This window comes from Papilio xuthus, unplaced genomic scaffold, assembly GCF_000836235.2.
Source record: "Papilio xuthus unplaced genomic scaffold, Pxut_1.1 DF827777.1, whole genome shotgun sequence".
Lineage (NCBI taxonomy): Eukaryota > Metazoa > Arthropoda > Insecta > Lepidoptera > Papilionidae > Papilio > Papilio xuthus.
This window is the reverse complement of record NW_013530872.1, coordinates 4,396,592-4,423,352: the sequence shown is the minus strand read 5'-3', so window position 1 is coordinate 4,423,352 and position 26,761 is coordinate 4,396,592. Positions and strand designations below refer to the sequence as shown.

At 30.8% G+C, this 26,761-nt stretch overlaps 4 protein-coding genes across 7 annotated transcripts; 3 read left to right on the top strand and 1 right to left on the bottom strand.

The window, feature by feature from the left end:
* Positions 1–71: 71 nt before the first annotated feature.
* On the bottom strand, positions 72–7,320 carry LOC106115944 (mucin-17). The gene is made up of 9 exons (XM_013309605.1): positions 7,121–7,320; positions 6,879–7,028; positions 6,324–6,459; positions 6,044–6,171; positions 4,800–4,981; positions 4,180–4,360; positions 3,765–3,819; positions 3,192–3,625; positions 72–3,120 (listed from the first exon to the last, which is right to left on the bottom strand). The coding sequence occupies exons 1-9, from the start codon at positions 7,167–7,169 to the stop codon at positions 146–148; spliced, it is 4,290 nt and encodes a 1,429-aa protein (XP_013165059.1). The 5' UTR covers positions 7,170–7,320; the 3' UTR covers positions 72–145.
* Positions 7,321–7,634: 314 nt separating this feature from the next.
* On the top strand, positions 7,635–11,021 carry LOC106115644 (protein FAM76A). Of its 4 annotated transcripts, none has more exons than XM_013309086.1 (8): positions 7,635–7,865; positions 8,003–8,067; positions 8,879–8,982; positions 9,081–9,190; positions 9,662–9,780; positions 9,963–10,081; positions 10,264–10,385; positions 10,650–11,021. In XM_013309086.1, the coding sequence occupies exons 1-8, from the start codon at positions 7,770–7,772 to the stop codon at positions 10,884–10,886; spliced, it is 972 nt and encodes a 323-aa protein (XP_013164540.1). In that variant the 5' UTR covers positions 7,635–7,769; the 3' UTR covers positions 10,887–11,021. The 4 variants fall into 4 exon arrangements, with proteins under 4 accessions (XP_013164540.1, XP_013164543.1, XP_013164541.1 ...); XM_013309089.1 differs by having other exon boundaries at positions 7,636–7,865; positions 9,674–9,780; positions 9,975–10,081; positions 10,650–11,020; XM_013309087.1 differs by having other exon boundaries at positions 7,636–7,865; positions 9,674–9,780; positions 10,650–11,020.
* Positions 11,022–16,281: 5,260 nt separating this feature from the next.
* LOC106115691 (venom allergen 5-like) lies at positions 16,282–18,380 on the top strand. Its single transcript, XM_013309146.1, has 6 exons — positions 16,282–16,399; positions 16,494–16,612; positions 16,933–17,014; positions 17,096–17,280; positions 17,615–17,712; positions 18,014–18,380. The coding sequence occupies exons 1-6, from the start codon at positions 16,345–16,347 to the stop codon at positions 18,117–18,119; spliced, it is 645 nt and encodes a 214-aa protein (XP_013164600.1). The 5' UTR covers positions 16,282–16,344; the 3' UTR covers positions 18,120–18,380.
* A 2,047-nt stretch (positions 18,381–20,427) lies between these two features.
* LOC106115706 (venom allergen 5) lies at positions 20,428–23,375 on the top strand. The gene is made up of 6 exons (XM_013309164.1): positions 20,428–20,578; positions 20,667–20,785; positions 21,762–21,843; positions 22,224–22,408; positions 22,787–22,884; positions 23,249–23,375. Exons 1-6 carry the CDS (start codon positions 20,521–20,523, stop codon positions 23,358–23,360), a joined length of 654 nt encoding a protein of 217 aa, XP_013164618.1. The 5' UTR covers positions 20,428–20,520; the 3' UTR covers positions 23,361–23,375.
* The last annotated feature ends 3,386 nt before the right edge of the window (positions 23,376–26,761 follow it).

The following is a 26,761-nucleotide window of genomic DNA, read 5'->3' as shown; positions in this document are numbered from 1 at the left end:
ACACGTAATGATGTTATAAATGTATTCCCGGATGTGTTATATAAAATGTTAACATAATTATAAAAAGAATATGTACATATATTTTAATATGTTTTACATAATATTCTATAAGGCCAATAATAAAAACAAAACTACTAAGACACTCTCAGGGGCCATGTAACTTACTTAAAACAGACTCTATATCAATATTCTGAATATTCGTTGTATTTAAAAGATATTGGGTTTCTCTTTTAGTTTTCTTAGTGCAATTTATCGATTCCTCTGAGGATCCACTTTGTAAACGTTTTCTTTTTTTCAAATCAGTTTTCTCGACATATTCCATTTTTTCAACTTCCAATGATATTTCAGTGATATTATTATGTTCACACTCCGGTGATTTAGAACTACCGATTTTTAAAGGTGTATCCAAACTTGTTAATGTAGAATCGAAAATATCATACATTTGGGCTTTATGATCTTTCAATGGTGTATACAGCTTATCAAAGTTTGATATTGAAGATACAGCCATTGCAGTTTCTTTGTAACTGTAATTAACCTCCGTTTCATGGGGATCTTGGTCTAACAATACGCTAAATGTTGTCGCTCTCAACCTTATCGTGACACCATCGTCTACACAAATTTCCATTGAATAGTTATCCTTTAATTTTGATTGTGGACCTGATACTTTCTCATCAGTATCATCATACTCGTAATGAATATAGTTGACGGTATCTTCATTACATTCGTGTATAGATAGTTCTATTTCTTCATCATCTTCATCGTCATCACCATCCTCTATTTTTAGACTATAAGAATCTCCACTCCCAGTAATACTTTCAGAAACATTAGTTTTAATTTCAAAACATTCTGTCGGCATATCTATTTCACGTTTAGCACACGGCGAATCAAGTAGGTCTCGTTCTAATTTTTTAGCAGTTTCGACATCAAAACCTCTTTTGATTAAATCATAATGCAAACTTCCTTCACCATCTTTGAGTTCGGGTTTCTCTGTGGCGCATGTTTCGATGTATTCTTTTATTTTGGATATATCATCAGTATCGGTTACAGATAAAGAATCAGATTTGAGTTTATTTTTTAAAGTCTCATCTTGAGAGCCATCATCGGACCACCTTAACGGTATTTCAACGTCGGACTCGCGTGATCGAGCACGATCTTCTTGAGTCTTGTCTTGCTTTGGTTTAGCAGTTTCGGGAGATGTATGGTCGGAACTTTCAGAGTTAAATGTTTTAGTACAATGAAGTTTTCTAGGCGTCGAAGATTTTCTTCGTGACTTTGTAGGTATAGTTGCGGTCACGGAGGTTAAGTTTTCATTTCTCTCTTTGCTATTAATTTTTTTCTGTTTGGTTGATTCTGACGTTTTTCTACTTTTGCCTCCTAATAATTCTTTTGTTGGTGTAGTTCTTCTCGGTTTTATCTTCATAAATGTTTTTGGTGTATCTCTTTTTATGGGAGATTTAATTTTCTTTACGGATTTCTTAGTTTTATTTGTATCTTGTTTTCTTTTTTCCTTTACTGTAATGTCTTTGGAACTTTTAGAACTAACACGATCCTCTGAAGCGTTGTCGACGGTACTATCTTCATTGATTACACAACTCTGGGCCAAACTTTTTAAGGGGATACTTTTGCCATTAAATAGTGGGTCCTTGTAAGAAACATTTTTTGTACATTGTCTCACAGGTCTACCGGACTTACTTTCTTTATTATCTAATTCAGGTTTAGTTGATGTTATATCGTTATTGGATTTGCTATTTTCTTCTTGGCGCGGTGAACTCTGAGGTACATCAGTGCAAATGATAAAATCTTGATCATCAGGTTTGTAATAGGATCCACCGCTAGAATAATCAGTCGGTCTAGACGAATAACAACAAGACGGAGTAGAATTCTTTTCGTTAGAATCGCGGAGAAATCGCGGAGTGGGAATACTCATTATTTTCACTTCTGACATTGGTTCATCAGGTAAATCTGTACCTAAAAACTTTGGTGTATCCATTTGAATATCGTAAAGAACTTGTTTATATGGAGTTTCTAATAAGTCTGATATGTTTAGTTTGGCTCCAATTACATTTTGCAAAGCTATCCTTTCGTTCTCAGGGGTTTCAGTTCGATCAATACTGCCATAAAAATTGATTTGATTTTTATCTTCTGTCGTCTTCTTATCTTCTAAAATCTTTTTATCTTCTACAATATTTGAATCTTCAACAATCCTTTTACCTTCTACAATATTCTTATCTTCAACAATATTCTTATCACTCCGAATGTTAACATTAGCTTTAATTACTGGAGTTGCTTTTTGTTCACTTTCAATAAAATCGTTTTCTTTATAATCTTTAGAATCTGATTTGTCTTTCTTCTTTTTTTCTTTACTCGTATCCTTATTTGCTCTTTTTTTAGAATTCTTATCTTCATCTGATTTTTTCTTTCTTGTAGCCTTTTCTTTCGTTTTAGTTTTTATCTTTTGTGTAGACTTAACTGGGGTATTTATTCCACATACCGCTGCAGCTCGGATATCAGAATCCCAGTTCTTTTTAGTAATCGCCTTATTTTCTTTTGCTACGTTTGTTTTTAATTTTGGACATTCCGGATTTTCTATACTTATAACATTGTCAGTGACGGCGACGTCTATTTGTACCTTGGGTTCTTTACACGGCACCTGAACTGTTTCATTACATTCTTGGTTGTCAGAGCTATTCCTTTCCGGGCTTTGTTCGTTAATAGTCTCAGTTAATATTCTCCTTGGTGTTGTAAAATCTAAAACTCTAACATGGGAATTTCTACGGGGAGTTGATGACGACTTCCGATTAGGCAATACACCTTGTGGAGTTGTTGTCTTCGGTAATGTTGAATTTGTTGTATTAATTGTATTATCTTTGGACTTCAAAATATTTTCGGTGGATTCCACTGTTTTGATAAGATTTTGTTCAATACTTTCAATATTATTTTGTTCATTGGTTACTATATTAGAGGAACTAACTGGCGGGTTTATGACTGGGGATGTAACATCAATTAAAAGTGGTTTTAATAAATCTTGGGAAGAATTTGAAGTAATTGTAAGTGGTTTGGGATCCGTGGATAATGGAGCTACTGTTCCTGAATCTGTTGAACTTGCAGGTGTTCCTGAAACTATAAATAAATTTTTTTATCAATTTACTTTACTTTAGTAGCTTCTATTTTACTAAAAAATTATAGCCTACCTGATGCAGGAACAAGAATAATTGTTGGCATTGCCATTATTTCATCCGTGGTATATTTAAGTTTTGCCAAACAATGCGATTTCATGTTGTTTTTATAAGCTGGTGTTCCATTTATTAACATATTTGGCATCTGGAACGGAGTCGACGTCGCGTTGCTCAAAACCGGTGGCATTTTTTGTTTTCCACTCAAACTTTCATATGATTTGTCCACAATAACATCTGATAAGATTTTTATTTTATTTTCTTCGCGTTTTCGAGTTTCAATTTTTTTGTTGGCTTGTGTTATTGTCGGAGACGAAGTTGTTATCAGTGGGACACCTTGAGAATTTTTACTGCTGTCGACTGTCAGTACAAAATGACCTTTTGACATCAACTCTTCCTTCGTTAAGCCTCCAATATTAACATAAGTACTAGTGTTTCTTATTGAAGGCGCCCTAAAAATAAGATGTACAAACAATATTATACATATGTGACAAAAAAGCTTCGAACGGCGATATTTTTTTTAATTTTATGTAGAAAAATTTTAGTGGAGTGTTTTTTAAATTCGTATTTAAGCAATAATTTTTTACTTACTGCGCATTATTATCACTTGGTGTGGTTGAATAAGATACATGAACTGAGCCACTATCTGAAATTATAATAAATGTTACTAACATATCTAAGGTCATCTAAAATGATCTTGATGTTTTTGATATTGGGAAACTGCAAGGACCAAGTGGTAGACAGAAAATCACCAATTAAATATTATTAACAAGTGGTAACACTTCCATATCTCAGATTATTCAAGGAAAACAGTGTTTAGGGACAAAAATCATTAATGATAAAATATTTGGCAAAAATATTAAAATGCGAAGCGGAAACTTTATATCCCGTTTTAAATAAATTATGCGAACAGATGATTATTAAATCGAATTAAAATTATTAATTATGGTCGAATTTCAACCAATAGGCGATGTCTAGTCATCACAAATGAATAATAATTACTTACTATAAATGCCAGTTGTGAAGTCCTGGAATGTACCAGCTGTTGATAATCTTTGGTTTTGATTTGTGACATTGTTTGTTAATGAATACGTGTTTTGTTCAGCACTTCCGTTCTTACATACATAGTCTAAAATATTGTTGAATTCTTCAATTTTTTGTACAGATTCAGACTTATTACATTTCATCTGGAATTCAAAATAATGTAATAATTAAAAAGAACATACAGTAGTAAATTTCGTTTTTTTTTTTAAACTGGAAATTGTTCAAGCTTTCTAAGCATTATAACCTTTATAACAAAACTTGCTGCTGCCCATGACACCAACTGCGCGGTATAAAAACAATTTAATTAATTACTTATGTGTTTTTTACATCGAAGTCAAATTTCATCCAGATATGTTGTGCCGTACAGGAGATACATTCAAAGAAACATCCATCCATCCATCCAAATATTCGCATTTATAATATCAGTAAGATTGCAATAAATATATCATCATCATCAGCTCACTATATGTCCCCACCGAGGGGCTCGGAGCCTACCCCAAGTTAAGGGTGATTAGGTAATAAATATATAATATAGTTTATTGGAGAGTACAAAATTTACTGTCATAAATATAATATACATACCAAATCTAGATTATTTGGTCCTGTTTGTGGATTGACAGTTACATTTTTCACTTCAGTCAATAAAGAATTCATATTCACATTAGTATTTGACACTGGACATACTTTACTTTCGCAATCAACATTAGTATGTGAGTTTTTTGTTTCTACTGCTTTTAAAGTTTTTTTCTTAATTGTTGAATTTCCTGTAGAAAATAAAACAAATTAAAGGCCGCCATACACAGATTATTTCAAGCATTTGGTAATAACAGCTTTAAAGGGTAATCAGTTAACATTTGCTCAGAACAGCAATTTGTACTAGGTACAGACTGAAGAAGAGATCCATATTTGTCATATAGTTTGATAAATTCATAAGCATACCACTGTTATATAATGCTATATAAATCTGGATAACAATATTCAATTACTATATATTGTTATTATCAGCTAGTTATCAGGAAGTAGTTATTAAACACAATAATGATAAATCATATTGAAACAATTACATTTTATATGCAAGTCTTACATATAATTCGCATTGCAATTACATTTAATTTAATGCTGGCATGATAAAACAAAAATAGATTTGCCCTAATCACAGAAATAACCCATAAGATTTATAAAAAAAACCTTTTTCCTTTAACATCTGACTTATTAAAAAAGATATTACTGGCTATTGTCTCTGCTTAAGCATATAAAAGAAAACAAATCGCTAAGCAAAAAGTATGTAATTACGCCTCTAAATATGCAATGTTACAGTATGTCATGGAAATATTTTGAAATGTGTTAGTAAAAATGATTTTAACTTCATATCAAGTACTTGTAATCTACAAACCCATTAAAGAAATGATTGTCATATAATTTCATTGCAATTACACATTCAAACAACTCTTATATCTACTTCTAACTATTGTCCACAAATACAAAGACATGCACCGAATTATTAAATAAAAATAATTAGAAGCCTATGTGCCCTTCCAGACTATTTACAAATTTCATCAAGATCCGTAAAACCATTCTGGCTATACCTTTAAACTCCACATGTATCCATTCATCCAACACATATATAATATTATTAATAAGTAAGATTAATAAGATTGAATTGTGAACTTCAACTGTTTAATTCAGACATGTACATATTTACTATTATATAAATTTTAATTTAGACAAAGAGAGGTTAGGTTATGTAATTTGCCTGTGATGTCAAGAGTAAATATTTACTACATACAAATGCTATAGTAAAAAGATTGAGTTATGTCTGTACATACCTGGAAGATCATCTAAAGATGTAGCTTCTACTGAACTATCCAACATTGAATTTTCTATTTGACTGGAAGACTGGGAACTTGGTTGTACTGGGTTACTTGGTGGTACAACATTTACATTCTTAGTAAAACTGAAATAATAAATAATCATTACAAATTTAAGATAAAATTACCTTGCTTTAAAATTGATAAATTTAAAAATGACCTTCATATGAAGTCTTCTTAAAAATTTACAAATAGGTATGCAGGACTATTAAAATGAGCAAAAAACATTAAAAGATACCTTGATTTTTCAATACTTTGCTCCTGTTCATTTAACTTATTTGTATCAACATTTTCGATAAGAAATTTCACCATTTCCAATAAATTGTAACACTGGAGCAATTTTTTTCGTAGTGCGAAAGGCTTACAAGTTTCAACTGAAAATAATATTTGCTTATTGATGAAAAAATTAGTAAATGTTTCTCATAATTTTGGGATAGTTTTACATGAACAAATGGGTTTAAGTGCAAAAAATTGTTAGGTAGCAAATAAAAGAGAGGAAAGTTCGTACAAGTTACAATTTTACAATGTAGTAACTGAAGTCATCTTAACTCATTTTAGATAAAATATGTATTTCCAGCTGTGAGTCATGAACTTATCACTTGTAACAGTAACATTTCCAATCCTTGACAATCGATTGGCGACAATGAATAAACGAACCTATGCATGTATGCAACTTGCAAATTTTAATAATTTCCCTTACTATTATTATATGTATCTTTAAAATTATAGAACCATTTGTTACATTATCTTTCAACCGTTTAGTTAGTAAATTTATTTATTTTGAACTACAAACCGTAAATTTTAACTGCTCGATACTCCGCCAGAATATGTTTCAGTGATGTCATTAAAATCCTGTCATACTCATTTCTTAGTGCGTCTAAATAGGGACTAGCCTGTAGAAATTCATCGTAAGCAGTCATAAGCTGTTCCTCTGCAAGATAACCTGAAGGAAAAAGGGATAAATCGCCAAAAAATCACTTGAATATCAGTAAATAAAACGTCTCATCTTACTCCCGCCAAATAACAAACACCTACCGAGGACAAGCTTCGCTAAATCTTGCGATGGAAACGGTGGAATCGCCATTCTTTTCTTTACCTATGATTATGATTTAATAACGATGATTTCTCAAAAGTCCTCGATATTCAAACACATCGCGGGGTTGCGAATAACATTTTAAAATGTAAAATAAACAGTAAACAGTCGTGATCCTACACAAACATGAACAACGAACTATATTTGACAACTAATTAGTGTTACCACTTCTCACACCTACACTTAGCCTTTACAATGCGTTAATTTCTATAATAATGATTTCGCATCTTAAATAAACACTTACTGATGTAATATGGTTTTGTCTGATAAGAGTAAATTTTAAATTATTAATTTTTACTAAGCATCTATGATTATAATGTACGTTGATTTTATTTTTGCAAGATACCATTTGGTATAATACTCCATCTGGTGTATTATTAATACTCTGCTCCCTAATTAATCTTATTTCATTCATCTCACTCACTCATTCACTTTTATTCTTATTTTAATGGCGGTTATGATCGTCTAATCTGTGTTTTACATTGAATTTTATTTAAATTAAGTTGTACCTATAAAAATATCATTCAAAGATTTTATACGTTTGTTATTATTGTATCTGAACTTTAAAGAAATATCTAAGATATTAATAAAATGAGTACTGCCGCTTCAACTCCGCTTTTTGCTTGTTCTCGTTGTTTCTCAAGACATCCTTTTGAAGAATTATCTCCAGGAGAACAGCTTTGCAAGGTATCCTAGTGAATTTTTGATGTGATCCTCTGTTAACACTTTTACTTATTTACATGACTCATCTATGCCGTAAATTGTATATTTACGTTGTCCTGTTATTTGACGTCATATGACGCAGACATATCTTAATTTTTCAGGAATGTCGCGGGTTATTCCCTGTTGTCAAATGTACCTATTGCCGTTCAGAATTTCAACAAACAAGGTCAGTGCCATTTTCATAAGAGGAAAAGTAAAAGTCATTCACAACCATCTTGTAATCTTTGCAATAAATTATCTAGTACTACATATTGTTAATTAAAGAACATACTTTTATTTTCTTTATAAATAATCTATTTTTGTTAATTCCTGGCACCAATGTTACAACGAATACTAAAACATAATTGGCAACATACATTATATTTCCTTTGTGATTTGATGAGATAATTTTAGCACCAGTCTTGGTATATTTTAATTATAGCCCATTACTAAATTTCCCATACGAAATACTATCTTTGTATTTTCAAAGAGAAAGTGGTAAATAATAACGCATTGAAACACATTACATTGTGAGCACCTTGATTGTCCATTTCTTATATAAATAAAATAGTTAAAATACAAACTAAATCATAAATGAGAAGCCATTAGTGTAGCATTAAATCATATGTGGCTTTATGACCCTGTTTCTTATATCTAATATTACCATATCTAACTTTCACTATTACAGCTAGTGGGTTAACACCCTATTTTAAATAGCAAAATTTAGTTTGCTCCATTCAAAATAATAGATACACACTACAAACATGTAATATATCACACAAATAAGTAGTTGTACAGATACTCTGATAACTTTAGATTGATATTGCACATTAATAGTTGTGTTCTATTACGAAAAACTAAAATGAACATATCATAATTGCATTAATATTCTGTAATAGCTATAATCTCTTCATTTATTTGTTACAAATTAAAAGTTTTGTAATAATATGGAGTTATCTTATTGTTATAATTTACCCGTGAAACCCTTTTTTTTACAGTAAATCAAACACATCATCAATTTGTAAAAAATGTGAGGCAAATGTTAAATTATATGGAAAACCTACAGCATGTGAATATTGTAATACTATTGCAGCATTCATTGGTAAGTTACAATTAAAAAAAAAATCTAATAAGGATATAAAACCTTTTTTTTCCAATAAACTTAATCACATGCTTTTATTGTATTTTATGCTTTTCCAGGTAATAAATGTCAACGATGTGCAAATTCTGAAAGGAAGTATGGGCCAGCGGTAACATGTGAACAATGTAAACAAAGGTGCGCCTTCGATAGGCACGATGATAGCAAAAAGGTATTTTGAAAGTTTTGATTATATCTTACTAATATTATAAATATGAATGTTGTGATGAATAGATGAATGGATGTTTGTTTGTAGGTATCTCCAGAACGGCTGAAAGGATTTAGCTAAGATTTGTCATAGTTGTAGAATATAGTCTATAGAAGAACACATAGGCTACTTATTAAGTTTTTTTAATTCTGCTTAATTTAATTGAGATGTAGTCGCAAGCGATGTCTAGTTTATCAATATTAAAATTATGAATTATATTAACATTCATTACAAACACACACTACTGAATCAATTCAGTAGTATATAATTCAGCCTCTAATATTCAATGTATTTTGGAGCATGTTTAGTGCTCACGATTGGCTCTGGCAATAGTAATTAATATTTAACATTAGAATATAGTTAATCCATATTATATTTTTTCCTATAATTACCTTTTATTTATTGTACAAAAGCAATTATCACAGCAAAATATTGAACATGTTGCAGGTGGATGGTAAGTTGCTGTGTTGGCTGTGCACGCAGTCCCTTAAGCGAGCCTTGGCAAGGACCAAACAACATCTCTCTGTTGACAGACACAAGCATCGTGGTCACAAGTCAGTTGACATTTATTATATCAAATTATTCAGATTAAAATGGAAATGTCATAGAATTACTCATTTTCCATTTCTGACTCGATCTCCCTTCTCTTCCTTTCTTTCGTGCCTAAAATGTTTTCTAATTATATTTTTATTTTTTGTTAATATTTAAAATGGTTAAGTTTGTTTGCAACCAACAGGTTAACAAGTAGTCACAAAGACAAGCGCAAATCGGACATGATGAAATCGAAAAACTCCGGGGACTCTCTAAATGAATCTCAGCCGTCAGAGAAAAAATCCAAATTAAATCCATTGCAAGGTTAGTCAAACATTTGTTAAGGAAAAAAGTAAAAAATAGAACAAAAAAAAAAACTTTTTTATAATTTTGTAACAATTTTATATTTTGTATAGAGAACTTTTTACATTATTTTTTTTTAAATGTGCTTTTATTTGACTGTTTTCTTTGGCAGTTATCTGTAGAGTTTGAATACTGTTTTCCAGGTGAACTGGACCCAAACAGCTCAGACCACGTAGTAGCGATGACGCAGCTGAAGGAGACCATCGCCAGTCTGCAAAAGAAAGTTCAACAGAAGGAAATGGAGCTGCTCTCTAAAGACAAACTGGTAAATATTCTGTAAAAAAATTATTTACAACTAGGTTGATGTCTAGTATATCCAATTCAGATATTTTTAGTTCAAATTTAGATTTTTTCAAGACAAATTTCAGCATTTCTTTATGAGATCATATCACTCACTACTATATTTTCCAAAATTTAATATAATTTGTGATAAGAATTTAGGAATCAAAGTTAAAATGAATTAAAAACAAATGACTTTTTTGAAAATACTTGTAATAATTTTGTATTAAGTTGTTTTTTTTTATTTTAGATTACGGAGTTAAAAGCTCAACATCACAACAACACAACAGATCTACGTAATGAAATGAAGAACAAAGAACGAATGAACGAAACTAAATTCACTCTGATGAACACAAAGATACAAAACTTACTAAAAGAGGTGGCAACACTTAGCAAATCTGCAAAGAAAAATAACAAAAATACAAAATCTTTGTTAAACAACACTGAAAATAGTGGCAGTGGAACTGACAGCCCCAGTACTAACTAAAAAAAACTATACTTATTTTAATCTTCGTTTCTCAAACTGAGGTTTATAAACTACCACAATTATTAATCAAAATGTTATCCCTATTTATACATATTAGGGATGCACGAATTTAAAAAAAATATTTTAAAGGTTTAAGATTTAAACTTCTTACCATTGGTTTCTGAGACAAAAATCTCTGCATAAAACATATCGACATCCCTGTCTTTTATCTTTGACAAAACAGAGATAACAATATGTTTTAAACGTGGATTTTAATCTTAGAAACCCACTGGTAATTATAATTTTCTAATATCAGAATATTGAGCCTAAATATTATTTTTTTCTATTATTCGAAACGTTAACATTAAATCGGTTCGTCAAATCATTAGTACTGTAGCCCACCGAATTAGTAAATTGAAATGGTACTGGGGCAGCCATTGTAAGTGTCCACTCCCGAAATATATGTTCATCAAACATTAATAAACTGGATAGAACCGTGTAGTATAAATATACAAAGAGAACAGATATATTATACTTGATTGAAGCAAGTTGCTTGTACATACTTTGTTCAGTGACAAAATCTAGTACTACAATAATAGCAAAAAATCATTTGACTAGAAAGTACAGACAAGAATTGAAATTAAATAATTCAATATAAAATATTTGTATCATGTATTGGCAAAGTACAGTTCTACAATCAATTGTTAAGTAAATTGTATTAAAATCAAATAAATAATTATAATATTCATAAAATCAAGAATAATTTTTAATTTTGTAATCAGATAATTAGAAATAGGTTTTGCAAAGTGATACAATAATTTTGATTATTTTTTTTTAATAAAATATATGTATATCGAATCGTAACGTGCATTCCATATGTATGTATAATATATATAAAGTATGTATAAGAATAGGATAGAATATATATGACATAAATAAAATTAAAAAAAAATAATGAAACGTTCAATCTAAAAATGTGGATTATAAATTATTTTGACTGAAAATTATTCTTATGTCAATTTTAATTAACAATATTACGTTTCGTAAAATGTATGGTGTATAAGTTAGATTATCTGTGGTTAGTACTTACGTTTAAAAAAGTTTCTTAAAGGCGTATCAAAGCCAAATCGTTTGAGAAACTATCCTTTTACTAATATTCAAACAATGGAAAAATATTTTTCCTCTTATTTTTTTACTCTACAAATGGTTTCATTTGTAGAATTTTATAAACTTAATCATAAGTAGGCTCCAATTTGACATTTTTTTTTGTTTAATTTTAAGAGTAATTAGCGTTAAGATGAATAATTTATTCGTTAGAATGAAGCAATAGTTATTAAGACGAGAAACAAATGCGGGTTGATGGTATTAGATCAAAAATATTTTTTTTTCAAAAATCAATTTTTGAGATTATAATTTTTATATTTCTCGAAGCGAAAGTGAACCAATAAAATGTTTTTTATTAGACCAGTGAGATGAAATAATGTAAACGCGACGATTGTGATTTTTTTAATGAAAAACCGATAAAATTGTGAACAAAAGCCTAAAGTGAATGCCAAAAGGATTATAACCCATTCGATCAGAAAAATAATTATCAGAACTGTATGTAATTACAATATTATTTGTAATTTTTCTTATTTTACGAATATTTTTGATTGGTAACACTGAAGCCACGGAGATGTTTATATTTTTAATTAATTAATGTTACCATATAATTAAATTTACATTTGTTTACATATATTGTCTCATATCGCTGGTCGCAGCAAGCGTGATTTTTTTTTTATTTTGTAATAACAGACGCAAATGTGCGCCATATTGATTGAAGCCATTGTTATAAATGCGTAGTATTTTAGAACGTGGTAATTACTAGCATATCAATGTGATTTCGTTTTAATATAGAACTGTATCAATGTGTCCCAAATAATAAGTAAACTAATTGGAATTATGTATTGTTTTAATAAATTTCAGATCAACATGTAAAAGAATCAATGAATGAACAAATGTAGAATTGTGTTTAAGTGGTTTTATTTTTTTACAACAATCAAAATAAATAATTTCCTTTGATGGTTAATGCGTGGTTTTTGCAAGAATTGGTGTTTGGCTGAGTGCAGTGATATCGGGCTAACTTGAAGTCACTTTATACCTCACCTTAATACCTTTTTTTTATAAAAAGCGTAAAATCAAATAACTTTTATCTAGAGTATGATTCACATTGACGGATTCGAATCCTCGACCACGTGATCTGATTTTCGTACTCTTTACTATTATTTATGAATTAAGGAGATATGGATAGTATTTTTAAATCCAAAGTGTGTCCTATTTTTGCTTGGATATTGGAGCGTACTTTGGTCATCATTATTTGTTTTTTACTCGCCACAATTATAAGGAGTATATTCTATTACACACGGTATGTCAATGTCGTATGAAGCACGCTTTATCTGAGGCCAATGGCTACGGATGACACGACTCCTGTGGTTTCCACGAAAAACGACGATTTGTTAGATATGGTTACTATTTCCGACATGCACAAAGGCGACAATATTATATTTAAGAAAAACGTACAAGTAAAACATGTCGATTGAAGAGGTATAAATGATGGGATGACATGCTATTAAAACGTTACTCTCTTTTGCCGTACGGATCTACAATTTAAGTTATGTTACAACTAGTCGCCCGCGACTGTTTGCCCACGATTAAACGATTAGTAGTAGACCAAATTGTTCTTACAGACTATATTCTACATACATAGCATATTTTATCGAGATCCAATGAGCCGTTCTGCAGATACCTTCTAAAATACATCCAAACATTTGCATTTATAATATTAGATTGCTGCACTACTGGGAACTTGAGTTGGCACTTCCGTCGCAACAGTATCCTTAGTGTTGACGTGCCAAATCCAATGAATAGTCATTTCTACTATGACTCAGTAATAACTTGTGTATTTCTTTTGATTCATACATTGTGGTTATATGTGACTTGGAAAGTAAATTGTCTTTGTAAGTAGACACCTGTGGGAATTTGTTGTGGTTTTATAAAACCTACAAAGGTAGAATTTATAATTTAAAACTTACACCGACACTTTCGCCTGAACAATTTACACATACATAAAAGGTATTTAAATAAAGAAAAAAAAAGGTATTTGGGGTTATAATATTTAGGGTTAGTTTAAAATTAGGATTCATACAAAAATATTCCGTTCGCGTCTCATCCGATGAATTGGGAAAATACAATCTATAATTTTGTTTATTTACTCTTTTAATATAAAAGCTGCTAACTACACCTCTGCATTTAAATTCTATGCCGACTTGACTAGTGAAATACTGCGACTTAACGGTTTAATATCAAGTATAATCCATTTTCTCATATTCCGCTTATTTGGGTTACAAAATAAATGTTGACTGATATGGAAATATAGATTGCCCAAACGATTACGAGAATCGATACAATTAATTTCCTATTAAATATTTATTAAAAATATGAAAGTGTGGCAGTCATAAGTGATATTTTAATTATTGCTGACAAAGCGGAAAAACCATATGCAGGTTACTGATAAAACATGTACATATCTTCTTGTTTCAAAAAATTGTTCGACACTGCCAAGGTAACTCTTTCGCTTAGGGTTCGTTCTTAATACTTTGGTAATCATTATCAATTATAATGGACCTACAAACATGCATACATTATAATAATAACAACTTAAATGTCAATTATCTAAATGCCTTTCTCTCTTATTTTGCTTTTGTAGTCAAATGATATTTGAAACAAAATCATCGTGTTCCCCTTTTTTCAATGAACTGAACAATTGTTAAGTCGTGCTGCGCATTTGCAGTTGATATGCAACATGACATTGATTTGATAAAACAAAACGAGAAAAACATGTCTTGAAGATACAAACATTTTACTCTAAGCACGTTCGAGGCTTTTAAGTGATTTTTCATGCTGTCTATCTTCGGTCTGTTCATACTTTACAATCGATTATGAGTGTTACACTTTCTGAGTAAAATGTACACAATACTCTGACGCATCACGACTCTTGTTATCCATTAATAATATAAAAAATAAAGATATACATCGCCGAACTGAAAAACTAATAGCAATTACAATAAAACTAAGCTTCATGAATAAAAGTCATGCCTGTTAAAGCAACGAGATTATACTGTAAGTTTTTGTAAGGTAAGTATTGGCGATTCTGTTTGGCCAATTTGTTAACATTTGTTGCCCTAGGACCGAGCCCTTGGCTATTAGGATACATCCGATGGCAACAAGTATCATAAATAAAATATCGTAAGTGTATCATTGGTTTTAAAATTCATCGGGAACAATTACGAACTTTTTATCGTATATGGTAAAGTGGTATGCTAGAAATGCTATATTTTATTTTATGTAGATGTTTTCAAGTGTTTATTCCTTGCGAATTTTAACACATGCGTCATGAATTATCAAACATTTAAACATAAATTTACCTATTAACGTAAATATTTAAATTGCAGACAAATAATCAGTGCTTCGTACAGTGATCTGTTTGAATACAAAAACATAATTTTCTTTCCTTCTCTCACGGAGCGTCAGCACAGTTTGTACTACTATTCCATACCGTAGGTGTCTACCAGCCGTCATATTATCTGAATTCACTCCTTTCTTATGCAACGCTATCCTCTTGCGCACAATCTTGGTATTCCACTACCTTTGTATCCATATCCATCTACATTTAGTCTCATTATTTTTCTGTTTAGAAATATAGAAAAGGATATTCTTTTACCATATTGCTAATATATTTTCAGATAACCATATTTTGAGTCATTTTATACAGGAAAATATGAATACACAAGGGTTTGCCGTCACAAAATCTATGTAGTTCTAAGGTAGTGAAACCGCATTTGGACGGGAAAATAGCTTCCGTATGAAATGAATATAACGATACGCAGAAATTTTGATATTCAGAAACGTCACAAAATTCTAACAACTGTAATAAAAACAGTTTAATGGAGCGGATATGTATGTCTGTGAATTCGAAATTTCTATTTATTTCTATTGAAAGATTTTCCCAAAGGCATTAAAATTTTAAAGATTACTCAATACAAATTAAATACCTACTTCGGGGCAATTCAAGTTTATACTAAAAGTCTAAAATGTGGCAGTAAAAAAAAATCACTGCAACTTTTTACATTAATTTTAATGTAAAAAGATGTTTAAAAGAACTTTTTAATGAAAGTGAAGTTAAGTGCGTACTTCACGTTTTTTTTAATACATTCTATTTGCGAATGAAATCACAGGAGTCAGCTAGTCAGAGGAAAAATAAATAAAAGTTTGTAAAATGTTCATCGACGTAACCACAAGTATTTTCATTTTAACGTGAATAATGAATAAAAATGTATTAAAAAACCTTATCAATTGATATATAAACGGTAAGTACTTAGCAGTGGTCATCGTAGGTTCATTACTTAGTCACTCGTTAGCGTTCGAACTACACACCTTAGAGATGCATTCAGAAATTATTTTTATTTTCGCGTTATGCGGATTCGTTCATTCGAAGTGTAAGTAATATTGTTAATTTAAAAATATTTATTAAGTTATAATTTTTATACTATCAACAATTCAATTGAAATGTGCATTTTTATATAATTTCAGTGATAAATTTATCGTGCAGTCAAATTCGCGATATTGTCGATGGTCACAACTCACGTAGGCTCCAGTTGGCTCAAGGAGCAGTGCCCGGACATCCCGCCGCTTCAGATATGAAATATATGGTTGGTAAACATAACTTGATAAAGCGCAAAAACTCAACTTGTCAAAGCCCCATTTCTATAATACTTTTATTTTTTTAACTGCTAACAATGTATTTGTTTAAAAATCGTGATTTTAACAACACACTTTTTGTTTTCGGGTTGATTTTATTGAAAGAGTTTGAAGTCTGATTAAGACGATAGTCTCAACTCGTGTCATAACTTACAACCTTTGATACACCTGTAAAATGGTCAACAATAACTTTTCAGACTGATACTATAAGGATGACAAATTTTTGACCAGTTTATTTTTTTCAACTTAAATTTATGTTTGCTAATTTTAGGTTTGGGATGAAGAATTGGCAGCAAAAGCTAGGAAGTGGGCTTCGAAGAATGTATTCGATCATAATCCGGACAAAACTATCGGTAATATTTACCAAATTAAAAAAAAATAACAATAATTTTAAGTCAAAATATTTGCGATAACGATGCGATGATTTTTTTCAGGCTCTGGTAGATTTAAAACAGGTGAGAACCTATACTTTTTCGGTAGTAGCAATCCGGATGCCAAGATAAATATAGAGCAAGGTCTTAGTGCGTGGTTTAATGAATACAAAGACTACAGCTACGGTCCGATGACAATGAGTCTATTTGATGGTTCATCACAAGTTCAAATTGGTCATTACACGCAGGTAAATAGTCAAACTACTCGTATTGTATTTTATGTGTTTAACGATTTTATGTGCGCGCAACATTGTGCTAATCTACCTCAGCTGACTTCGAGTCAGAAATAATGTTTGTACAATATTTACAGAATACAACTGGGAATATGAATAGCTAACCATATACATTCTTCCAGGCTATGTTCTACGTCTATGCCAAAGTGTCGGAGACACGTGTTAACCAACATCCTTTCATCTATCCATAAATCCAAACTTATCCATTTTTAATTTAGTAACAATATATATAAATATAATCTTACTAAATTATAAATACTATAATATTAATTACATTATGAACTTGTAGATGGCGTGGGCTGATACTACTTACGTCGGCTGTGGATTATCACAATATTCGGAGGGCGGTATGAAAACATTCCTCCTTGTTTGTAATTATGGGCCAAGGTAAGTATTTTACATTACCACTATTACCATGTTTTACAACTAAAAAAAATCGGTAATCGTTTTATAATAGTCTTATCGCTTTAGGTTGGCATCTTAAATAGTTTTTAAGCGTTACGCCGATTTTATTGTTCACAAATCCTCTATAGAACAGGACGTAATATTTAGATATTGTCAGTATAAGTAAAATCACATTGTATTTCTGTAAATATAATTTATGAATTCTACCGTAAAATAATAATAACAAGCGTAATAATGATTAAATATTGATCAAGCCTAATTTAAGCACATTTATTCTTTTCAGTGGTAACATCTTAGGACAGGTTCCATACACAGCGTCAGAGGAGGGCAGCGAAGGCTTATTTTGCAGCATCGGAGACTGCAGCGTGCCTTACGGCGACAACTGCTGATACCAACTCTCATTCTATCTGTATTGTACATTCGAGGGCTTTATTTAAGATACATTTCGATGCAATGCTATTTAATTTTCATAGTACAATTAGGTCAAAAATGTGTCCAGCAATATATTAAGTCCAAAATAGTTTATATGGTGATAGTTTGCTTTTCCATATTCTGCCGACTCGACCGTACAATTTTTCTATATGTTATTTATTGTCCTTCTGTGTATAGCAAAAAATACTCTAATTTATTAAATTACTCTGCATCTCAAACGTTTTTTTTTTCATTTGTGAACCTGCTTACTCTGCTTTTTGCAACCATTGTTAAATATTGTACAGTAAATTTCAATTACCCTTTTTACGATTAAGAGTAGACTTGTTAGTTGTAAGTTATTAAAAATAAACATAATAAAAATCTCATATTAATTATGTACTATAATAATTAATTATAGTGATGAAAAACAATTGGTTAACCGACGATCGCGCGGGCGATTTTTAATCCCGTGAGAAACAAACGTTTGAATAAAACGCTTTTTTAATCTCGACGTTTTTTTATCGTGCAGTTTTGAAAAACAAGAGTTAAAGCGTTCTTCGCTCTAAAGGCGGTAACGCCGATTCCCAAAATCATAAGTTGGCGTGTATATCATACTTTGGAAGTAATTAATTCGTGTTAATAACTCTTCCTACAGTTTTGCGGTAAGAGTTGACCTACTCTAATTTCCGTATGTTACTTCCAGTAATTGTATTGGAAGTTCTAAATGTTCAATGACTCAGAACAGTTCGAACACGGTCAAAACCATTCACAAATTGACATCTGTCATGTCATGATTCATTGAAAATAATGACAATAGTTGAGAAGATGCAATAAGTGTGCTGCCGCATGACCGGTTTGCGTTTGCGGCTGCGGTAGGATATCGTAGTGGGAATGCTTTACAGTTTTAAAATAAGCGAACTAAAAGTTTGGGGACGTAAGATTTGTACACAGTTCCTAAAAGAGCTGAGAGCAAGGAAAGATCCTACGAGTACGGTGCGGTGCCACAGCGAGAACGCAATGCATGTGAAACATCTCTCTAAGAAGTAAAAGTGATGGAAATTAAACTTACTTATAGCTGAATTAAGTAATCCCTACTTTCATCAATATCCGAATAAATATTAGCATTATATGCTTTTAAAGTAATTGTAAATTATACGATTTGGTATTTGAGAATTTAAAGATATGTATGTTATCCTCGTAATTCGTCAGTAGAAAAGAGTACGACCGTGGGATACAAAGACATAATACAGAGTTTAGGTGCGGTGACCCTTAGACAAAGAGGTTAGGTTGGATGAATACTGCATGAGAACAGAACCGGTTGCATTCGCTTCCCCTATACCACAATCGCATATTGGAGATATCTATCAGAGGACTTTATTATTTTTTGTAATTTATTGAACATCTGGAATAGCTGAGGGTGTACGCGTATAGATCAATTATATAAAATTCTTCCTGTTACTGAGAACTTACATATACCTGTACTGAATCTCTTTGATTTTTTTTAAGTAATAGAAAGTAAGGCTTTGTTTTTTTTTTCAACTTTTAAGTAGGTACACATGTTTTTTTTTTCTTTTAATTTGCAAATGTTAAAACTAAGCTAAGTACAAAAAAAATGGTTTTCATGATACAGACAACAAAATATTTTTGTGATTTAAGTTTATTTTTGTTTCTCAAGTATAGTTGTAGTTTAATCGACAACCCTAATATATTGCGGTTACTTCTTGTACTGACGGCGACGTCTTATTTTTATTTTATAATTATAAGGAAAAATCTTGAAATTCTCACCAAAAACAATTAAATCAGTATCATAAACATGAGTACATTAATGCCAAAAACACACATAATATCATAAACATAATGTTGCATCTAGATTAAGGGTATTAATAGTTTTTTTTTTAAATAAGAACATTTCTCGATTTTTTTGTAATACTTTTTAAAGGTACGTTAAATTATTCAAATTTATTCGTTATTCTTAATTGTTAGTAGCACAGTAGGTAATGCAAGATAACTAAAGAGGTATCGCTGTACCGAGTGTTTATTTAAAGTGAAAGCGAACAATATCTATGCATTTGCCTCATCAAGTACCAGGAAATAAGGTGAGTGTTAAATTCAATACCAAAAAGCCAACATGATATGTCTTTCATTCGCTATTGACCTGTAAACTTGCATTAAGAATATTTAATAATTGAATGGTACCGCTTTCACCGGTGTGACAACCCTAAGCCCGAGGCGATGACATGTGAGTCATTTCGCCGGCGTCAATTTTATACCTTTCGACCAAACGCCGGTCTACTATAAAACATAAGTACTTAATTGCGAGACGTTTGCGTACGAATCTCAGTTACCGTTTCGCTTTACCGGCGTACATTAGAGATCGTCATGATGAATTTTAATATCATTCTACTATTCGCAATATGCGGTTTCACTCAAGCTAAATGTACGCGTTGTATTTTTTAAATTAAATAATAATAATTACTTACCTAAAGTTTGTTTCGAAGTAACATTTTAAATTGTGAATTTTTCAGTGATAAATCTGTCGTGTAAACAAATCCGTGTGTTCGTTGATGGTCACAATGCTCGGAGATTGCAGCTGGTAAAGGGTCAGGTGCCTGGACAGCCTCCTGCTTCTGATATGAAGCTAATGGTATTTAAACAAAAACTTTAGTAGTTGTAGTATAAAAGCACATATATGGAAATTACAAACCCGTAATTAATTCTGAACGTAAAGTGAAAACGTGTTAAAGTTTTTAAATAGTGAAATAACTTAGCGTACTAAATAACTTGTGTTATCGTAACAAATAATTTGTAATAGATGAAGGTATTTGTAAAATGTAAATATGTTTGTCAGCTTTACATATTTTTAATTGCATCATAAAAAAACTCTTTTTTTGTTCCCAAAATCAATCAATTTATTTTAAATGTACACAAAAAAAAACTATAAATGTTATACATATTTATTTAATCGGTATTATCGTTTACGACGTAATATCAATAGACGGTTTAGATCATGTTTTTTTGCAATATGCCGGTTTTCATATTATCCTTATTCGAAGTTTTTTTTTTTAATAAACCTTCAAGATCAATTTGTTTTGGTGAGTGCGAACATGCACGATGTAAATTACTAATTAATCTGTGTCTTGTAAACAAACGTTTGAAAGTTTTCATTAAGTACTTTTATTTCAAATGGCCAATTTGTTAAATTGTAATTATAGGTACGGTTGATAAAATCGTGATTATTTTGTCAGTCTTTTCGCATTCTCTGACTGAGACTAGCTAATGCTCGCGATTTGTCAGCTTGAAGTATAGTAGCCTATGTTACTACCGCACACATAATCTAAGTTCCAATTAAAGTCCTGTCAGAATTAGGACAGTCGTTCTAAAGATTACTCAGCACTAATTCGAAAAGACAGGTGAATTTTTTTTTTTAAAGCAATTACTTTAGTATTTATTATTTAATTAAGGTTTAATAGTAACACTATGTATAATTAATTATAAGTAAAGACGTAATTACTAGTTAATTGTTTGTGTAAATATAATTCTAATCATAGATTATTACTTCTTTTCCCAGCATTATTTTGGTCTCATATCGTTTAATGACTTATGCATTTGTTGTTTTTTAGATGTGGGATAACGAATTGGAGGCAAAAGCGGCGAAATGGGCGTCTAGAAATAATTTTGCGCACAATCCGGATAAAACAATCGGTAAATATAATAATAACACGATGCTGAGATTGAAATGGTTGAGTAATAACTTCTAGAACTACAACTAAAATCTGAATGATTATAGTTCTTACGAAGTCTACCTAAGTTGTGTCGCATAAAAGTTTTACCTTGAAATAGTCTTCCTATATACATTTTCATGTGAATTGTAAATGTAAAAAAAAGAAAACGATTTATAACATAAGTAACGCTGTGCCGAGCAAACAAAAACAAAGATTTAATGTGAATATTAAGTGGATTTTTCCTGCGGTTGTTTAGTTTTTCAATTTTTTACAGCGCAAGGAAGAGAATCAGCAGATCATCTGATGTTTATATCATTTAAACAATCCATTAGTTAATGTTTAAATTGGTTGCCTTTCCAGGTTCTCGTAGGTTCCATACTGGTGAAAATCTTTATTGGTACGCGACAACAGACCTAACTCATAAACTAGACGTAGAGAGCAGTCTTAAATCTTGGTTTGATGAACATCGGAACTATTCGTACGGGCCTTTGACTATGCGCGATTTTAACAGATCGACAAAGAAACAGATTGGACATTACACTCAGGTAAAATTTGATATTTAATGAGTATGTAACTGGTACATATAAATATTATTTAATGAATTAAACCAACTGGCATTGTATTACGAAACATCTATTAAACCGATTTAGTACAAAAAATTATGATCCTGTAAGACGAGACAACAAATTTAATTTGGAGTGTTTATATAAATATAAATTGTCCTTTACTTATGTTTTTTATCAATTCCAATGCTAAACACCAAGGAGGTCGGTCGATATTTAACAACATCCTTGGTTTATCTTTTTAATAATTGATGGGAAAGTCATTGAATCCAAATTCTGTAAGATTAATTGGCGTGAAAATTCTTTGCTTTGTTCTGTTGGCATTGAATAAGTTCATATATGTTTTATTTGTATTTTTAGATGGCGTGGGCAAACACAATTTATGTTGGATGTGCTATATCCCAATACACGAAAAATAATTTTAAAGAATTTCTTGTTGTTTGCAATTACGGACCAGGGTGAGTATTAAAAATTTATACCTAACCGTTGGTGTCACTAACTAACAAAAAAAAATAAGAAGTAACAATATGTTCGTGGTTCAGAAGTAAAATACGTGAACGTGGGAATCTTTTTTCCATTTAAATTGTACTGCGATTGATATTTTGAGAACTTGTGGTAAATCGATCGCATTAAAATTGTTATTTTTAAATAATAACATTTAAAGTCCTACTATTATACTACAACAGAGAAAGGTTTTGTTTCGAATATACTTTAAAACATTTTTTTTAATTAACTAGTCATCCAAGTATGATATGTTTTTTACCGAAAACAATATTTCTTTGTTACGCAACATTAATATTTATATATTATATTTGTTTTCAGTGGTAACTACATTGGGCAGAAGCCGTACGAGTCAAGGCGGCGACGTGGCGGTACAAACGCACTCGCATGTGGCGCTAAAAACTGCAGCCAACGATACGGTGATAGATGTTGAAAATTAAAAAAAAAATTAAAAATTATATTTTTTGTAAATAATTATTTTAAACATAATAAATTTATTTTAAGGTATTTAGTAAGGATTATTGTTAATGAGAATTTTAATAATTAATGTGATATTATTATATTTCTCATTTATGATTGGAATAATGAATTTATTAAAATGAATTATAAAATAAATTGTCTATTTCTTCACCGTTTACTCTCTATAATAATAAATTGACTTAAAAGAGGTTGACTAAGAATAAAAAAACTACTTAATAGGAATATTAAATTGCCTTAAATGCAGACTTTTAAAATTACACAACTTATGTTACCAAGTAGAAAGGTAACTAGCATAAGGAGAAGCAGAAGGAGAAGAAGAAGACAGAACATAGTGTGGAAGAGCACATAGGCTACCCATTAACTTTTTTCTAATACCGCGCGGACGGAGTCGCGGGCGATAGCTAGTTACGGTATAATTTGGTGACATCATAGAAATATATATTATATTATAACTGCGTGTGCTGTCTCTTGAATATATGTATATATAGAAAATATATCGTAAAATGCCTTACTACAATTTATATCTCTACATATAAACATATGTATAAATGTATACGCCAAAATATATTTTTTTTATTTTAGTTTGTCAGTCTGTTTGTTCCGGCTTATCTCTGAAATGGCTGGACCGATTTAGACGAGACTTTTATTGGTAGGTAGATGGCGTAATAACTAGGGTTACGTTTATTTTAGAAAAAATATTTTGTTTTAAAAAAATGAAGTCATATTGCAATTTCTCAGCACTGTCCAGCACCGCGCCGCTCAAAGACAGTATTTCAGGTGGACGAAGTACCGGGCGCAGCTATTAGTATTAATAAAATTAATTTAAAGAAACATACAAAAGGGGCTAAATTGCAAAACTGAGAAAAACATTGATACTTTAGCATATGCAAGATGTACACACGAGTAAGATTATATCATAGCACATACATAAGTCATCTTCACTTGTAATGTATCGGCAAACATTTATATGTACATAAATGCTTATGTATTTGCCAGACCTTTAAGAGGTATTCCATAAACGTGAGTTCCCAGTTCGCACTGTCGAAACATTTACATAAAATATATTATATAAACACATCTTTGATACAATTAATAATATAGGGATATCAGTATTTAATATCGATTAACTTTATACTAGCTGTCGCCCGCGACTCCACCCGTGCGGAATTAAAAACAACTTAATTAATAGTCTATGTGATCTTCCAGACTATGTTCTACGTCTATGCCAAATTTCAGCTTGAAATACCTTCAAACAAATATCCATCCATCTAAACTTTCCCATATATAATATTAGTGAGAAGTAAGATTTTGCGAACATGACGTATTTGCGAACGAAAATACATTTTTTATGTCTGCCTGTATGGCTCTTTGTCTATCTGTCCGCAAAATCGGCATTTGTTCCGACTTGATCAAAAATGACCGACCATTCCGCGCAAAATATGTGATTGGTTTGAATAATTTAAATGGAAGACGAAGGAGGTCACCAGAACAACACAAATCCTTTCCTAATTAACAAGAAGAGGAAAAAATTTCCTGCCGAGTTGTTAATGAGATCGCGTGCGTATTGTGATGTTCCAGTTAAAATTTCTTGTGAATCGAATAATTTGCTTCGATGCGCCGCAAAAAAAGTGCAGCGGCCGTTTACACTGAATACAAAGTCGTGAGTCATTACGTCGGTGACCATACTGACCTATATAGCTTATAATTTCGGTACTTCACTACGTATGAGTAACAGTATTTGTTTTCCTATATTATAATGCACTTAAGCTAAGTTTGTAGATATTAATTTAAACTTTTTTCATTCTATCGCCTCCAATAATAGTTAAGCTTCATCAACAATCGTGATCAAATAAGTACTTTCAACTTGTATCAAGCAACAAAAAAACTGTGACGTTAAACATTTTGTCGGTCTAGAATTAGAACCTAGATACGCGGCTACTAACTACTGCGCCAAAGGCATTGTATACTAAATATGTGTGTTTATGTATGTGTTTGAATCTATAAAACGTTAATTACAGGATATAAAATAAAGATGCTCATAATAGAAATTCAATATTCGAATATTTATGGTAAATAGGACAATAAATAATGTGAACTTGCAATAACTTACATATGTACATTTATTTATTATGTCACATTTGTTGTTTTACATTATGTACCATGTAAACATATTATGTAACATATAATTAATATTTAACTCATGTATAAGCTTTTTTTTTTTACACAGAGCCTTTATGTCCGGTCATTCCAAGCTCTATGGTATTCGTACAAAACGATACAATCAAGTGAACGTTCAAATACAATGTCAAAGACACTTTTATAATGCGTAGTCAACTTATTCATATTCTATGGCTGCATGAAGACTGCATTTTGATGGAAATGTAATGTTAATTTTTAATCGCTAAATAAATCATACGGATTCTCTAACCATTATTTTAGACATATAACAGCCAAGCTAAAACCGAGAAACTGAATCTATTCTTTATTTATTTATTGAATCTAATTTGAACACACGTTCTTTAGATCCCTTAGTAGTACCCTTAACTTGTTTCTTATTATACGATTAAAAGGGCCTTGACAGACAGACGGACGTACAACAAAGTCATCGTAAAAGGGTTCCGTTATTTTCCTATGAGGTACGGAACCCTAAAAAATTAATATTTTTTAAAAATAACACTTTTTCGAAGATCTTATTTCTTAGTTACGATTCGATTTCGATTCTACAGGCTTCTATGTGCTTAAGGCTTTAAAAAATCTTGTGGAACAATAGGTTACATAACTTTTAAGGTAAGGCCATTGTTCTATTATTGCCAAAGTGCATAAAAATCTTCCGTCACCTGGAATGTATGAACATTGTACATAAATCGATCGATTTGAATATAGTGGGCCAGGCTCCGTCCTTGACGTGTTTGTAATACAAACTACTAATCATGATACGTTGATATGCTAAAATACTAATTTATTTGCAAACAGCAAAGAGTAATTTCTAAATCTGATAATAATAGCTATTAGTGTATGTATTATAAGATAGTTGGATTAACGAAGTCTAACCTGTTGTCTTTAATCTTTATTTACCTGTTTACAAATAGAATATTATTAATATTAATATAGTATTGACATAATATTTTTTTTATTTAAGTTCACACCTGCACAGGAAGATGTAATATGTTGCAGACTAGATTTATTATAGCAAGTAAACATTTATCATTGATAATTTTTTATGAAAAATAACAAATCCATAAAATGAACAATCTACATTTAAATGGCACTTAATTAGATTTTAGTAAAAAACATTCTTAGATTTACGCAGGGCATTAAATTGAAAATGAAGGGCTGGACAATGGGTTTTACAAC

Bases quoted from the DNA above. Each gene is read 5' to 3' on its own strand.
- LOC106115644 (XM_013309086.1), top strand. From the start codon at position 7,770: ATGAGTACTGCCGCTTCAACTCCGCTTTTTGCTTGTTCTCGTTGTTTC. The intron at 8,983-9,080 runs GTAAGTTACAAT...ATGCTTTTCCAG, and splicing joins TACTATTGCAGCATTCATTG to GTAATAAATGTCAACGATGT. The intron at 9,781-9,962 runs GTCAGTTGACAT...TGCAACCAACAG, and splicing joins CACAAGCATCGTGGTCACAA to GTTAACAAGTAGTCACAAAG.
- LOC106115944 (XM_013309605.1), bottom strand. From the start codon at position 7,169: ATGGCGATTCCACCGTTTCCATCGCAAGATTTAGCGAAGCTTGTCCTC. The intron at 3,820-4,179 runs GTAAGTAATTAT...TTATAATTTCAG, and splicing joins CTTCACAACTGGCATTTATA to ATAGTGGCTCAGTTCATGTA. The intron at 3,626-3,764 runs GTAAGTAAAAAA...TCTTATTTTTAG, and splicing joins CCAAGTGATAATAATGCGCA to GGCGCCTTCAATAAGAAACA.
- LOC106115706 (XM_013309164.1), top strand. From the start codon at position 20,521: ATGATGAATTTTAATATCATTCTACTATTCGCAATATGCGGTTTCACT. The intron at 20,786-21,761 runs GTATTTAAACAA...GTTGTTTTTTAG, and splicing joins CTTCTGATATGAAGCTAATG to ATGTGGGATAACGAATTGGA. The intron at 22,409-22,786 runs GTAAAATTTGAT...TTGTATTTTTAG, and splicing joins AGATTGGACATTACACTCAG to ATGGCGTGGGCAAACACAAT.
- LOC106115691 (XM_013309146.1), top strand. From the start codon at position 16,345: ATGCATTCAGAAATTATTTTTATTTTCGCGTTATGCGGATTCGTTCAT. The intron at 16,400-16,493 runs GTAAGTAATATT...ATATAATTTCAG, and splicing joins CGGATTCGTTCATTCGAAGT to TGATAAATTTATCGTGCAGT. The intron at 17,281-17,614 runs GTAAATAGTCAA...ATGAACTTGTAG, and splicing joins AAATTGGTCATTACACGCAG to ATGGCGTGGGCTGATACTAC.